We start from the raw sequence: 13,105 nt of genomic DNA on the forward strand, positions 1-13,105 counted from the left end.
CCGAGGAGGGGACTTTGCTCCGAGGAGGGGACTTTGCTCCGAGGAGGGGACATTGCACCGAGGAGGGGACTTTGCTCCGAGGAGGGGACTTTGCTCCGAGGAGGGGACTTTGCTCCGAGGAGGGGACTTTGCTCCGAGGAGGGGACATTGCACCGAGGAGGGGACATTGCACCGAGGAGGGGACTTTGCTCCGAGGAGGGGACTTTGCTCCGAGGAGGGGACTTTGCACCGAGGAGGGGACTTTGCTCCGAGGAGGGGACTTTGCTCCGAGGAGGGGACTTTGCTCCGAGGAGGGGACTTGGCGCCGAGGAGGGGACTTGGCGCCGAGGAGGGGACTTTGCTCCGAGGAGGGGACTTTGCTCCGAGGAGGGGACTTGGCGCCGAGGAGGGGACATTGCACCGAGGAGGGGACATTGCACCGAGGAGGGGACTTTGCTCCGAGGAGGGGACTTTGCTCCGAGGAGGGGACATTGCTCCGAGGAGGGGACATTGCACCGAGGAGGGGACTTTGCTCCGAGGAGGGGACTTTGCTCCGAGGAGGGGACTTTGCTCCGAGGAGGGGACTTTGCTCCGAGGAGGGGACATTGCACCGAGGAGGGGACTTTGCTCCGAGGAGGGGACTTTGCTCCGAGGAGGGGACTTTGCTCCGAGGAGGGGACTTGGCGCCGAGGAGGGGACTTTGCTCCGAGGAGGGGACTTTGCTCCGAGGAGGGGACATTGCACCGAGGAGGGGACATTGCACCGAGGAGGGGACTTTGCTCCGAGGAGGGGACTTTGCTCCGAGGAGGGGACTTTGCACCGAGGAGGGGACTTTGCTCCGAGGAGGGGACTTTGCTCCGAGGAGGGGACTTTGCTCCGAGGAGGGGACTTGGCGCCGAGGAGGGGACTTGGCGCCGAGGAGGGGACTTTGCTCCGAGGAGGGGACTTTGCTCCGAGGAGGGGACTTGGCGCCGAGGAGGGGACTTTGCTCCGAGGAGGGGACATTGCACCGAGGAGGGGACTTTGCTCCGAGGAGGGGACTTTGCTCCGAGGAGGGGACATTGCTCCGAGGAGGGGACATTGCACCGAGGAGGGGACATTGCACCGAGGAGGGGACTTTGCTCCGAGGAGGGGACTTGGCGCCGAGGAGGGGACTTGGCGCCGAGGAGGGGACTTGGCGCCGAGGAGGGGACTTTGCTCCGAGGAGGGGACATGGCGCCGAGGAGGGGACTTGGCGCCGAGGAGGGGACTTGGCGCCGAGGAGGGGACTTGGCGCCGAGGAGGGGACATTGCGCCGAGGAGGGGACATGGCGCCGAGGAGGGGACTTGGCGCCGAGGAGGGGACTTGGCGCCGAGGAAGGGACTTTGCGCCGAGGAAGGGACTTTGCGCCGAGGAAGTGACATTGCACCGAGGAAGGGACTTGGCACCGAGGAAGGGACTTGGCACCGAGGAAGGGACTTGGCACCGAGGAAGGGACTTGGCACCGAGGAGGGGACATTGCACCGAGGAGGGGACATTGCACCGAGGAGGGGACATTGCACCGAGGAAGTAACATTGCACCGAGGAGGGGACTTTGCACCGAGGAAGGGACTTGGCACCGAGGAAGGGACTTGGCACCGAGGAAGGGACTTGGCACCGAGGAAGGGACTTGGCACCGAGGAAGGGACTTGGCACCGAGGAGGGGACTTGGCACCGAGGAAGGGACTTGGCACCGAGGAAGGGACTTGGCACCGAGGAGGGGACTTGGCACCGAGGAGGGGACATTGCACCGAGGAAGTGACATTGCACCGAGGAAGGGACTTTGCACCGAGGAAGGGACTTTGCACCGAGGAAGGGACTTGGCACCGAGGAAGGGACATTGCACCGAGGAAGTGACATTGCACCGAGGAAGTGACATTGCACCGAGGAAGTGACATTGCACCGAGGAGGGGACATTGCACCGAGGAAGGGACTTTGCACCGAGGAAGGGACTTGGCACCGAGGAAGGGACTTGGCACCGAGGAAGGGACTTGGCACCGAGGAAGGGACTTGGCACCGAGGAAGGGACTTGGCACCGAGGAAGGGACTTGGCACCGAGGAAGGGACTTGGCACCGAGGAAGGGACTTGGCACCGAGGAGGGGACTTGGCACCGAGGAAGGGACTTGGCACCGAGGAAGGGACTTGGCACCGAGGAGGGGACTTGGCACCGAGGAGGGGACATTGCACCGAGGAAGTGACATTGCACCGAGGAAGGGACTTTGCACCGAGGAAGGGACTTTGCACCGAGGAAGGGACTTTGCACCGAGGAAGGGACTTGGCACCGAGGAAGGGACTTTGCACCGAGGAAGGGACTTTGCACCGAGGAAGGGACATTGCACCGAGGAAGTGACATTGCACCGAGGAAGTGACATTGCACCGAGGAGGGGACATTGCACCGAGGAGGGGACATTGCACCGAGGAAGGGACTTGGCACCGAGGAAGGGACTTGGCACCGAGGAAGGGACATTGCACCGAGGAAGGGACTTTGCACCGAGGAAGGGACTTGGCACCGAGGAAGGGACTTGGCACCGAGGAAGGGACATTGCACCGAGGGGGAGACATTGCACCGAGGGGGGGACATTGCACCGAGGGGGGGACATTGCACCGAGGGGGGGACATTGCACCGAGGAGGGTGACTCCAAGGGTGAGGAACAAACTGTTCTGGACAGGATAACAGCCTTTTAGCACATGATTCCAGCTTTCTCTAGGGTGTGTCTGGAGGATGCACCACAACCGGAAGCAGTTATCTTCATACAAAACACCTTCCAATCATCACTTTTATTTCAAAGATAGAGGAAAGAATCTAAATCACAAAACTTCACATCGATAAATATCGCCAGTGCCAGAGAGAGGGAGTCAGCGAGAGGTGGAGGGACGGGGAGAGGCGGAGGGAGTGGGGGAGAGGCGGAGGGAGTGGGGGAGAGGCGGAGGGAGTGGGGGAGTGGGGGAGAGGCGGAGGGAGTGGGGGAGAGACGGAGGGAGTGGGGGAGATGCGGAGGGAGGCGGAGGGAGTCGGGGAGAGGCGGAGGGAGTCGGGAGAGGCGGAGGGAGTCGGGGAGAGGCGGAGGGAGTCGGGGAGAGGCGGAGGGAGTGGGGGAGAGGCGGAGGGAGTGGGGGAGAGGCGGAGGGAGTCGGGGAGAGGCGGAGGGAGTCGGGGAGAGGCGGAGGGAGTCGGGGAGAGGCGGAGGGACGGGGACCCCCCAAAAGCGCCTCATCGCCACGTGTCCCCTTGATCCTCAGGTCAGTTTTCCTGAAATGTTGGTGATGGAGTTGTTGAATGTGGTGAAATCGGGACAGAATCTGGAAATTCCTCTTCCAGCATCTCAAGCACCAAGGCGGGAGTTCGAGAGACATCTCACCCCCACACCCTCCAACTGCCCTCACTCACCTCACCCCCACACCCTCCAACTGCCCTCACTCACCTCACCCCCACACCCTCCAACTGCCCTCACTCACCTCACCCCCACACCCTCCAACTGCCCTCACTCACCTCACCTCCACACCCTCGAACTACCCTCACTCACCTCACCCCCACACCCTCTGACTGCCCTCAATCACCTCACCCCCACACCCTCTGACTGCCCTCACTCATCTCACCCCCACACCCTCCGACTGCTCTCACTCACCTCACCCCCACACCCTCCGACTGCTCTCACTCACCTCACCCCCACACCCTCCGACTGCCCTCATTCATCTCACTCCCACACCCTCCGACGGACCTCACTCACCTCACCCCCGCACCCTCCGACTGCCCTCATTCATCTCACCCCCACACCCTCCGACTGCCCTCATTCATCTCACTCCCACACCCTCCGACGGACCTCACTCACCTCACCCCCGCACCCTCCGACTGCCCTCATTCATCTCACCCCCGCACCCTCCGACTGCCCTCATTCATCTCACCCCCACACCCTCCGACTGACCTCACTCATCTCACCCCCACACCTTCCAACTCTGTCCTCGCCTTAGTCAATGTTCTCCAACACCACCACCCAGCCCCGCCCCAAACCTAGGTAGTGAGTTCACTCTCTGCAATTTAATACAGATATTTATATATAACAATGAGACACAAGAGATGTACAGTCACAAAATTCATGATTCCCTCCTACTGTCCATATTTCCTCATCATGAGATGTCCAGCACACTTCACAATATTAACAATTAGTTTTCACGTTCAGTCGATTCCAGTTTCTCACTTGCCGAGGTTCTGATTATTTCACTGACTGCAGTAAGCAACATGCTCAGTCAAGCAGCAGTGTTGGAGAGGGAACTGGCTGTGTGAGGAAGGAATCTCAACCCATTCTGTAAATACCATGACCGCAGTCCATCATCAAAGCAACTCTGCTGCTCAGGAATATCTGTTCCCAATTGAAACCTCCGGATATCTGTGGAATTCAGGGTGTTCTAATCGTATTGACTGCCACCTGTGAGCAGGAGAAATGTGCAGAGCTCACTAGCGATAGGAAGCATGTTACTAGTGATAGTAATAATAGTGGCATTAGTAATAGTGATAGTAATAACATTAGTAACAGTGATAGTAATGACATTAGTAATAGTAATAACATTAGTAACAGTGATAGTAATGACATTAGTAATAGTGACAGTAATAACATTAGTAACAGTGATAGTAATGACATTAGTAACAGTGATAGTAATGACATTAGTAATAGTGATAGTAATGACATTAGTAATAGTGACAGTAATAACATTAGTAACAGTGATAGTAATGACATTAGTAACAGTGATAGTAATGACATTAGTAACAGTGATAGTAATGACATTAGTAATAGTGATAGTAATGACATTAGTAATAGCGATAGTAATGACATTAGTAATAGCGATAGTAATGACATTAGTAATAGTGATAGTAATGACATTAGTAATAGCGATAGTAATGACATTAGTAATAGCGACAGTAATGACATTAGTAATAGCGACAGTAATGATATTAGTAATAGCGACAGTAATAATATTAGTAATAGCGATAGTAATGATATTAGTAATAGCGATAGTAATGACATTAGTAATAGCGATAGTAATGACATTAGTAATTGTGATAGTAATGATATTAGTAATAATGATAGTAATGACATTAGTAACAGTGATAGTAATGATAATAGTGGCATTAGTAATAGTGATAGTAATGATATTAGTAATAGTGATAGTAATAACATTAGTAACAGTGATAGTAATGACATTAGTAATAGTAATGATATTAGTAATAGTAATAACATTAGTAACAGTGATAGTAATGATAATAGTGGCATTAGTAATAGTGATAGTAATGACATTAGTAATAGTGACAGTAATGACATTAGTAATAGTGATAGTAATGACATTAGTAATAGCGACAGTAATGACATTAGTAATAGCGACAGTAATGATATTAGTAATAGCGACAGTAATGATATTAGTAATAGCGCCAGTAATGACATTAGTAATAGCGACAGTAATGACATTAGTAATAGCGATAGTAATAATATTAGTAATAGCGATAGTAATGACATTAGTAATAGCGATAGTAATGACATTAGTAATAGCGATAGTAATGATATTAGTAATAGCGATAGTAGTGATATTAGTAATAGCGATAGTAACGACATTAGTAATAGCGATAGTAACGACATTAGTAATAGCGATAGTAATGATATTAGTAATAGCGACAGTAATGATATTAGTAATAGCGACAGTAATGACATTAGTAATAGCGATAGTAATGATATTAGTAATAGCGACAGTAATGACATTAGTAATAGCGACAGTAATGACATTAGTAATAGCGACAGTAATGACATTAGTAATAGCGATAGTAATGACATTAGTAATAGCGATAGTAATGATATTAGTAATAGCGATAGTAATGACATTAGTAATAGCGACAGTAATGACATTAGTAATAGCGACAGTAATGACATTAGTAATAGCGACAGTAATGACATTAGTAATAGCGACAGTAATGATATTAGTAATAGCGACAGTAATGATATTAGTAATAGCGACAGTAATGACATTAGTAATAGCGACAGTAATGACATTAGTAATAGCGATAGTAATAATATTAGTAATAGCGATAGTAATGACATTAGTAATAGCGATAGTAATGACATTAGTAATAGCGATAGTAATGACATTAGTAATAGCGATAGTAATGATATTAGTAATAGCGACAGTAATGACATTAGTAATAGCGATAGTAATGATATTAGTAATAGCGATAGTAATGATATTAGTAATAGCGACAGTAATGACATTAGTAATAGCGACAGTAATGACATTAGTAATAGCGACAGTAATGACATTAGTAATAGCGATAGTAATGATATTAATAATAGCGACAGTAATGATATTAGTAATAGCGATAGTAATGACATTAGTAATAGCGACAGTAATGACATTAGTAATAGCGACAGTAATGATATTAGTAATAGCGACAGTAATGACATTAGTAATAGTGATAGTAATGATATTAGTAATAGCGACAGTAATGACATTAGTAATAGCGATAGTAATGATATTAGTAATAGCGATAGTAATGACATTAGTAATAGCGATAGTAATGATATTAGTAATAGCGATAGTAATGACATTAGTAATAGCGATAGTAATGACATTAGTAATAGCGATAGTAATGATATTAGTAATAGCGATAGTAATGACATTAGTAATAGCGATAGTAATGATATTAGTAATAGCAGTAATAGCGATAGTAATGACATTAGTAATAGCGATAGTAATGATATTAGTAATAGCGATAGTAATGACATTAGTAATAGCGATAGTAATGATATTAGTAATAGCGATAGTAATGACATTAGTAATAGCGATAGTAATGATATTAGTAATAGCGATAGTAATGACAATAGTAATAGCGATAGTAATGATATTAGTAATAGCGATAGTAATGACATTAGTAATAGCGATAGTAATGATATTAGTAATAGCGATAGTAATGACAATAGTAATAGCGATAGTAATGATATTAGTAATAGCGATAGTAATGACATTAGTAATAGCGATAGTAATGTCATTAGTAATAGCGATAGTAATGATATTAGTAATAGCGATAGTAATGATATTAGTAATAGCGATAGTAATGATATTAGTAATAGCGATAGTAATGACATTAGTAATAGCGATAGTAATGATATTAGTAATAGCGATAGTAATGACATTAGTAATAGCGATAGTAATGATATTAGTAATAGCGATAGTAATGACATTAGTAATAGCGATAGTAATGATATTAGTAATAGCGATAGTAATGACATTAGTAATAGCGATAGTAATGATATTAGTAACAGTGATAGTAATGACATTAGTAATAGTGACAGTAATGACATTAGTAATAGCGATAGTAATGATATTAGTTCTTTTGGGCCTCCTTATCTCGAGAGACAATGGATACGCGCCTGGAGGTGGTCAGTGGTTTGTGAAGCAGCGCCTGGAGTGGCTATAAAGGCCAATTCTGGAGTGACAGGCTCTTCCACAGGTGCTGCAGAGAAATTTGTTTGTTGGGGCTGTTGCACAGTTGGCTCTCCCCTTGCGCCTCTGTCTTTTTTCCTGCCAACTACTAAGTCTCTTCGACTCGCCACAATTTAGCCCTGTCTTTATGGCTGCCCGCCAGCTCTGGCGAATGCTGGCAACTGACTCCCACGACTTGTGATCAATGTCACACGATTTCATGTCGCGTTTGCAGACGTCTTTATAACGGAGACATGGACGGCCGGTGGGTCTGATACCAGTGGCGAGCTCGCTGTACAATGTGTCTTTGGGGATCCTGCCATCTTCCATGCGGCTCACATGGCCAAGCCATCTCAAGCGCCGCTGACTCAGTAGTGTGTATAAGCTGGGGATGTTGGCCGCTTCAAGGACTTCTGTGTTGGAGATATAGTCCTGCCACCTGATGCCAAGTATTCTCCGAAGGCAGCGAAGATGGAATGAATTGAGACGTCGCTCTTGGCTGGCATACGTTGTCCAGGCCTCGCTGCCGTAGAGCAAGGTACTGAGGACACAGGCCTGATACACTCGGATATTAGTAATAGCGATAGTAATGATATTAGTAATAGCGATAGTAATGACATTAGTAATAGCGACAGTAATGACATTAGTAATAGCGACAGTAATGACATTAGTAATAGCGATAGTAATGATATTAGTAATAGCGACAGTAATGACATTAGTAATAGCGACAGTAATGATATTAGTAATAGCGATAGTAATGATATTAGTAATAGTGATAGTAATGACATTAGTAATAGCGACAGTAATGACATTAGTAATAGCGACAGTAATGACATTAGTAATAGCGATAGTAAAGATATTAGTAATAGTGATAGCATCCTTATTTTAAATTCCTCCATGGCCTCATCTGTCCCTATCTCCGTTACATCCTCCAGCCTTAAAACCCTTCGAGATCTCGACACTCCTCCAATACTGCTCTTCAGCTGCCTGGTCTCTCGGCTCAGGAACTCCATCCCGAAACCTCTCCACCTCGCTTTTCTCATTTAAGATGCTCCTTAAAACCCAGCTTTCGGTTACCTGTCCTAATATCTCCCTATGCGGCTGAGGGAAAATTTTGTTTGATAATCAATCCTGTGAAGAGCCTTGGGACGGAGGGGCTGTCTTTCAGATGGGACATTAAACAGAGGCTCACCTGCTCTCTCAGGTGATGTAAAAGATCCCGTGACACTGTTTCAAAGAAGGACAGAGGAGTTCTCCCCAGTGTCGGAAAACCAACATTTATCCATTAAACAACGTCACCAAAATCAGCTGCTGATTATCACACTGCTCTTTATGGGATCTTGCTGTGTGTACAATGGCTGCTGCATTTCCACATTACAGCAGTGATTGGCTGTAAAGCACTTCGGGAAGTCCTGAGGATGTGAATGGTGCTATAGAAATGCAAGTCTTTCTTTTCTCTTTTGCTGGGCGCACTGTCCCTGTATCCAGGGTGTGTGTCAGTGGAATTCTCCCGGTCTCCACCTGACACCACATTGTAAACCCCATGATTTCATTTCTCAAAAACTTCTAAATAAAGATCCTGGGTTGTCACCCTCACCCTCTTCACCCTCACCCGCACCCTCACCCTCTTCACCCTCACCCGCACCCTCGCCTTCACCCTCTCCCGCACCCTCACCCGCACCCTCACCCTCTTCACCCTCACCCGCACCCTCTCCCGCACCCTCACCCTCTTCACCCTCACCCTTGCCTGCACCCTTGCCTTCACCCTCTCCTGCACCCTCGCCTTCACCTGCACCCTCGTCCTCCCCCTAGGCCTCAGGCTATACATTATGTGTCCTGTTTAATCAGCTGTCCCACCCTGACAGACAGCTGCACTGACACTTACAGCTGGACTCAGTGTTTCCTCTTGATGACCTGTTTCAGACAGACTTCACTCTCAGCTGCTACGATGGGAACCTCACTCTCAAAGTGGTAATTGATTAGGTGACTGATGTTTTCAAACAGCAAATCCTTTGTCCGCACCTGGAAGGAAGGATCAGAGTTAGGATCACAGGTGGAGTGACTCGGACAGGCAGAGAGGCAGGCACGGCAGGGGGGGGGGGGGGCAGAGGCAGGTGAATGGGAAACTGTTCTTTATGGCTGCACCTGGAAGTGAGAGTCAGCAATCTATTCCACCACAGAGGCATCACTTCCTGCCACCCCTCCCCCAACCAGGCACTTCCCAGCAGCAGCCATCAGAATCAGGAACCTTGACTCTTCTCCCACATTCCTAACCCACAGGCAATGTGCAGCACCCTCCCTCTTCCCCATTCCCTCATGCTTGGCTCACCACTCCTTCAGGGTCCACCAGTAGGAGGTGCTTCGCCTGCCCATTGTGCATTCCGGTCAGGACATACTGCCCAGGGTTCGTGATGCTGTCCCTCACCAGAAAGTCCCCATCCAGCACCAGGAGCTTCTCAGCCACTTTCCGACTGATCTTCCCGTGATACCAGGATTCCTGCTTTAACTGCTCCTCCTCCATGGCCCTGGCTGTGCCGGGATTTGACTGCAAAATTCCAGTTCCTCGTCCTCGACATTTGCTGGACTTGGCATCGTGCAGTTTTAAGGCGTCCTCAAAAGGTCCTTGAGTAAGAAGATGATAAACGTGTGAGGACAGGTGGAGTTTGTCTGCACTGTTCCATAAACTGCCCATGTTCACTCTCCATATTAACACCCACGTCACTCACACAAGACAGTCAAATACTACAACATCTTGCATTTATGTAGTACTTTAATGTGGTAAAATATCCCAAACCTAGTACTTTACAGCAGCGATTATCAAACAGAATTTAACACTGAACCGTGAAAGGAGATATTAGGAAAGGTGACCAAAAACTTGATCAAAGAGGCATGTTTTAAGAAGCGTCTTATAGCAGGAGGTAGCAAGACAGAGAGGTTTAGGGAGGGAATTCCAGATCTGAGGGCCCAAGCAACTGAAGGCATGACTGCAAATAGCAGAGCGATGGAAATCAGGAAGAAGCACGAGGACAGAGATGGCGGACTGCAGAGATCTCAGAGGGATGTAGGACTGCAGGAGGTTACAGAGACAGAGAATACTGACTCTCCGATAGTGCAGCGCTCCCTCAGTACTGACCCTCCATCAGTGCAGCACTCCCTCAGTACTGACCCTCCATCAGTGCAGCACTCCCTCAGTACTGACCCTCCATCAGTGCAGCACTCCCTCAGTACTGACCCTCCATCAGTGCAGCACTCCCTCAGTACTGACCCTTCATCAGTGCAGCACTCCCTCAGTACTGACCCTCCATCAGTGCAGCGCTCCCTCAGTACTGACCCTCCATCAGTGCAGCGCTCCCTCAGTACTGACCCTCCATCAGTGCAGCGCTCCCTCAGTACTGACCCTCCATCAGTGCAGCGCTCCCTCAGTACTGACCCTCCATCAGTGCGGCGCTCCCTCAGTGCTGACCCTCCATCAGTGCGGCGCTCCCTCAGTACTGACCCTCCATCAGTGCAGCACTCCCTCAGTACTGACCCTCCATCAGTGCGGCGCTCCCTCAGTACTGACCCTCCATCAGTGCAGCACTCCCTCAGTACTGACCCTTCATCAGTGCAGCGCTCCCTCACTACTGACCCTCCATCAGTGCAGCGCTCCCTCAGTACTGACCCTCCATCAGTGCAGCGCTCCCTCAGTACTGACCCTCCATCAGTGCAGCACTCCCTCAGTACTGACCCTTCATCAGTGCAGCACTCCCTCAGTACTGACCCTTCATCAGTGCAGCGCTCCCTCAGTACTGACCCTCCATCAGTGCAGCGCTCCCTCAGTACTGACCCTCCATCAGTGCAGCGCTCCCTCAGTACTGACCCTCCATCAGTGCAGCGCTCCCTCAGTGCTGACCCTCCATCAGTGCGGCGCTCCCTCAGTACTGACCCTCCATCAGTGCAGCACTCCCTCAGTACTGACCCTCCATCAGTGCGGCGCTCCCTCAGTACTGACCCTCCATCAGTGCAGCACTCCCTCAGTACTGACCCTTCATCAGTGCAGCGCTCCCTCACTACTGACCCTCCATCAGTGCAGCGCTCCCTCAGTACTGACCCTCCATCAGTGCAGCGCTCCCTCAGTACTGACCCTCCATCAGTGCAGCACTCCCTCAGTACTGACCCTCCAACAGTGTGACGCTCACTCAGTACAGCACTGGGTGTATCACCCCAGATAATAATTCTGAGAAGCAATAAACAGTGACTCGGCACAAGGGAATACTGAAGTAAGTTTGAGGGAGGGTAAAATGAGAAATAATTATCCGGGGCTGGGATAGAGGAAGTGGGACTGAACCCAATGGTGTGTGTAACTGTTTCTCACTGTTTCTGGTTGTGGGTGTTAATAGGTTACAGGCAGTCAAAGGAACTAATCAGCTGCCTGGACCTCACTGCAGTTTTGACTGTGTGCCATAGAAACACTTACTCATGTCGAACACGTCTTTCTCGGGACTGTCTGTCGTGTCCCCTGATGCTCCGTTCAGTGTTCCCCCTGTCTCACTGTTGCTCCATTCCCGCTGATTGAGGGACTGGGTGTTAACGTAGACATGTTCATCACAAGCGTTTTTTCCATATGGTTGGAGGTAGCTGTCACTCAGCACACCTGGAATTTACAATTCAAGGATCGTTATCAGTGCACAGGGAATAATGGCGGAGGTTGGTGTGCAGGATGCATGTTGGTGTCACTCCTTGAGCTTGGACATTGGTGTAAATGGGGCTTTGGCACTGATTCTAATTGAGATCAATTTGAATGTTTTAGACATTGTTCAGAATTCCTTGCTGGATGCATGTCACTGGCTCAGGGGGTAAATGCAGCACCCAATGTGGTGCTGAGGCTCTCTGTCTGAGCATTAACTCCCAGCTTCCTGCATCAGCTGAGATGCAGGTTTGGAGTCTACAACTGGCCACAGAGCTGTGGGATAGTGAGTAATGTGGGAGGGGTGGGGGCAGTAAACATCAATCAGCCTGGGTTCCCCCACTCGAAACAGAGACTGCTCCCGGGATGTGTGGGTGTCTGTCCCTCAGAGTGAGTTCACCATAGGGAGAAATGACCACCATGTTTAAATATCCCACCCACCCAATCTGGGCTCAATGTGGGAGAGTGGACGAGGTAATAGGGCCTCTCAGTGGAATCAACGCCTTTAGGGGAAGAGACTATGGGGAATGGGTGACAACAGGAAGGCAATTTCCTTCCAATACATCACTCGGGTCTGTGTTCCTTCACTTAGAGAGAGAGTCCCAACTCAGGCAACTCCCAGAGGCTGTGAAAATGGATCATCTCTGACCTGCCATGCATTGTTTTGGATCCTCACTCCGGCTGTCCACATCCTCCTGTGGAATCTGATCCGTCTCCCTCCGTGAGAAATTACTGAACTGCAAGGAAAAGCGTATTCAGTGAGGGGGGCCTTCACTCAGGGGTGTTGGGGGGGTGGGGGGGGGGTGCATTCAGTGAAGTCCCACAGAACATGTCACAGGCTAAAAACAGACCGGGGTCCAGGTCTAATATCTGGCCACAGGAATCCAGACTGGAGATGTGTCACTACCTTGAAACAATTAATAACACAATCATCCAGTACACTGTGATTTGATGAGCTGTTATTGAAAGCGATGGAGAG

At 49.2% G+C, this 13,105-nt stretch overlaps 1 protein-coding gene across 3 annotated transcripts in view; it reads right to left on the reverse strand.

Annotated features, from left to right (window-relative positions):
- LOC137351507 (SHC-transforming protein 2-like) overlaps window positions 1–13,105 on the reverse strand; it is a 75,782-nt gene that overhangs the window by 21,077 nt on the left and 41,600 nt on the right. Inside the window, exons 8-12 of one of the 3 annotated variants that reach the window (XM_068015972.1) lie at window positions 12,776–12,863; window positions 11,917–12,093; window positions 9,886–10,082; window positions 9,346–9,482; window positions 4,035–4,423 (exon numbers count right to left, since the gene is read on the reverse strand). In XM_068015972.1, coding sequence (XP_067872073.1) covers window positions 9,354–9,482; window positions 9,886–10,082; window positions 11,917–12,093; window positions 12,776–12,863 — 591 coding nt within the window. In that variant the 3' untranslated portion in view covers window positions 4,035–4,423; window positions 9,346–9,353. Of the gene's footprint in view, window positions 1–4,034; window positions 4,424–9,345; window positions 9,483–9,789; window positions 10,083–11,916; window positions 12,094–12,775; window positions 12,864–13,105 lie in introns of those variants that run through there. The other 2 variants (XM_068015970.1, XM_068015971.1) reach the window with 2 other exon arrangements.

This window comes from Heterodontus francisci, chromosome 36 (assembly GCF_036365525.1).
Source record: "Heterodontus francisci isolate sHetFra1 chromosome 36, sHetFra1.hap1, whole genome shotgun sequence".
Taxonomy (NCBI): domain Eukaryota; kingdom Metazoa; phylum Chordata; class Chondrichthyes; order Heterodontiformes; family Heterodontidae; genus Heterodontus; species Heterodontus francisci.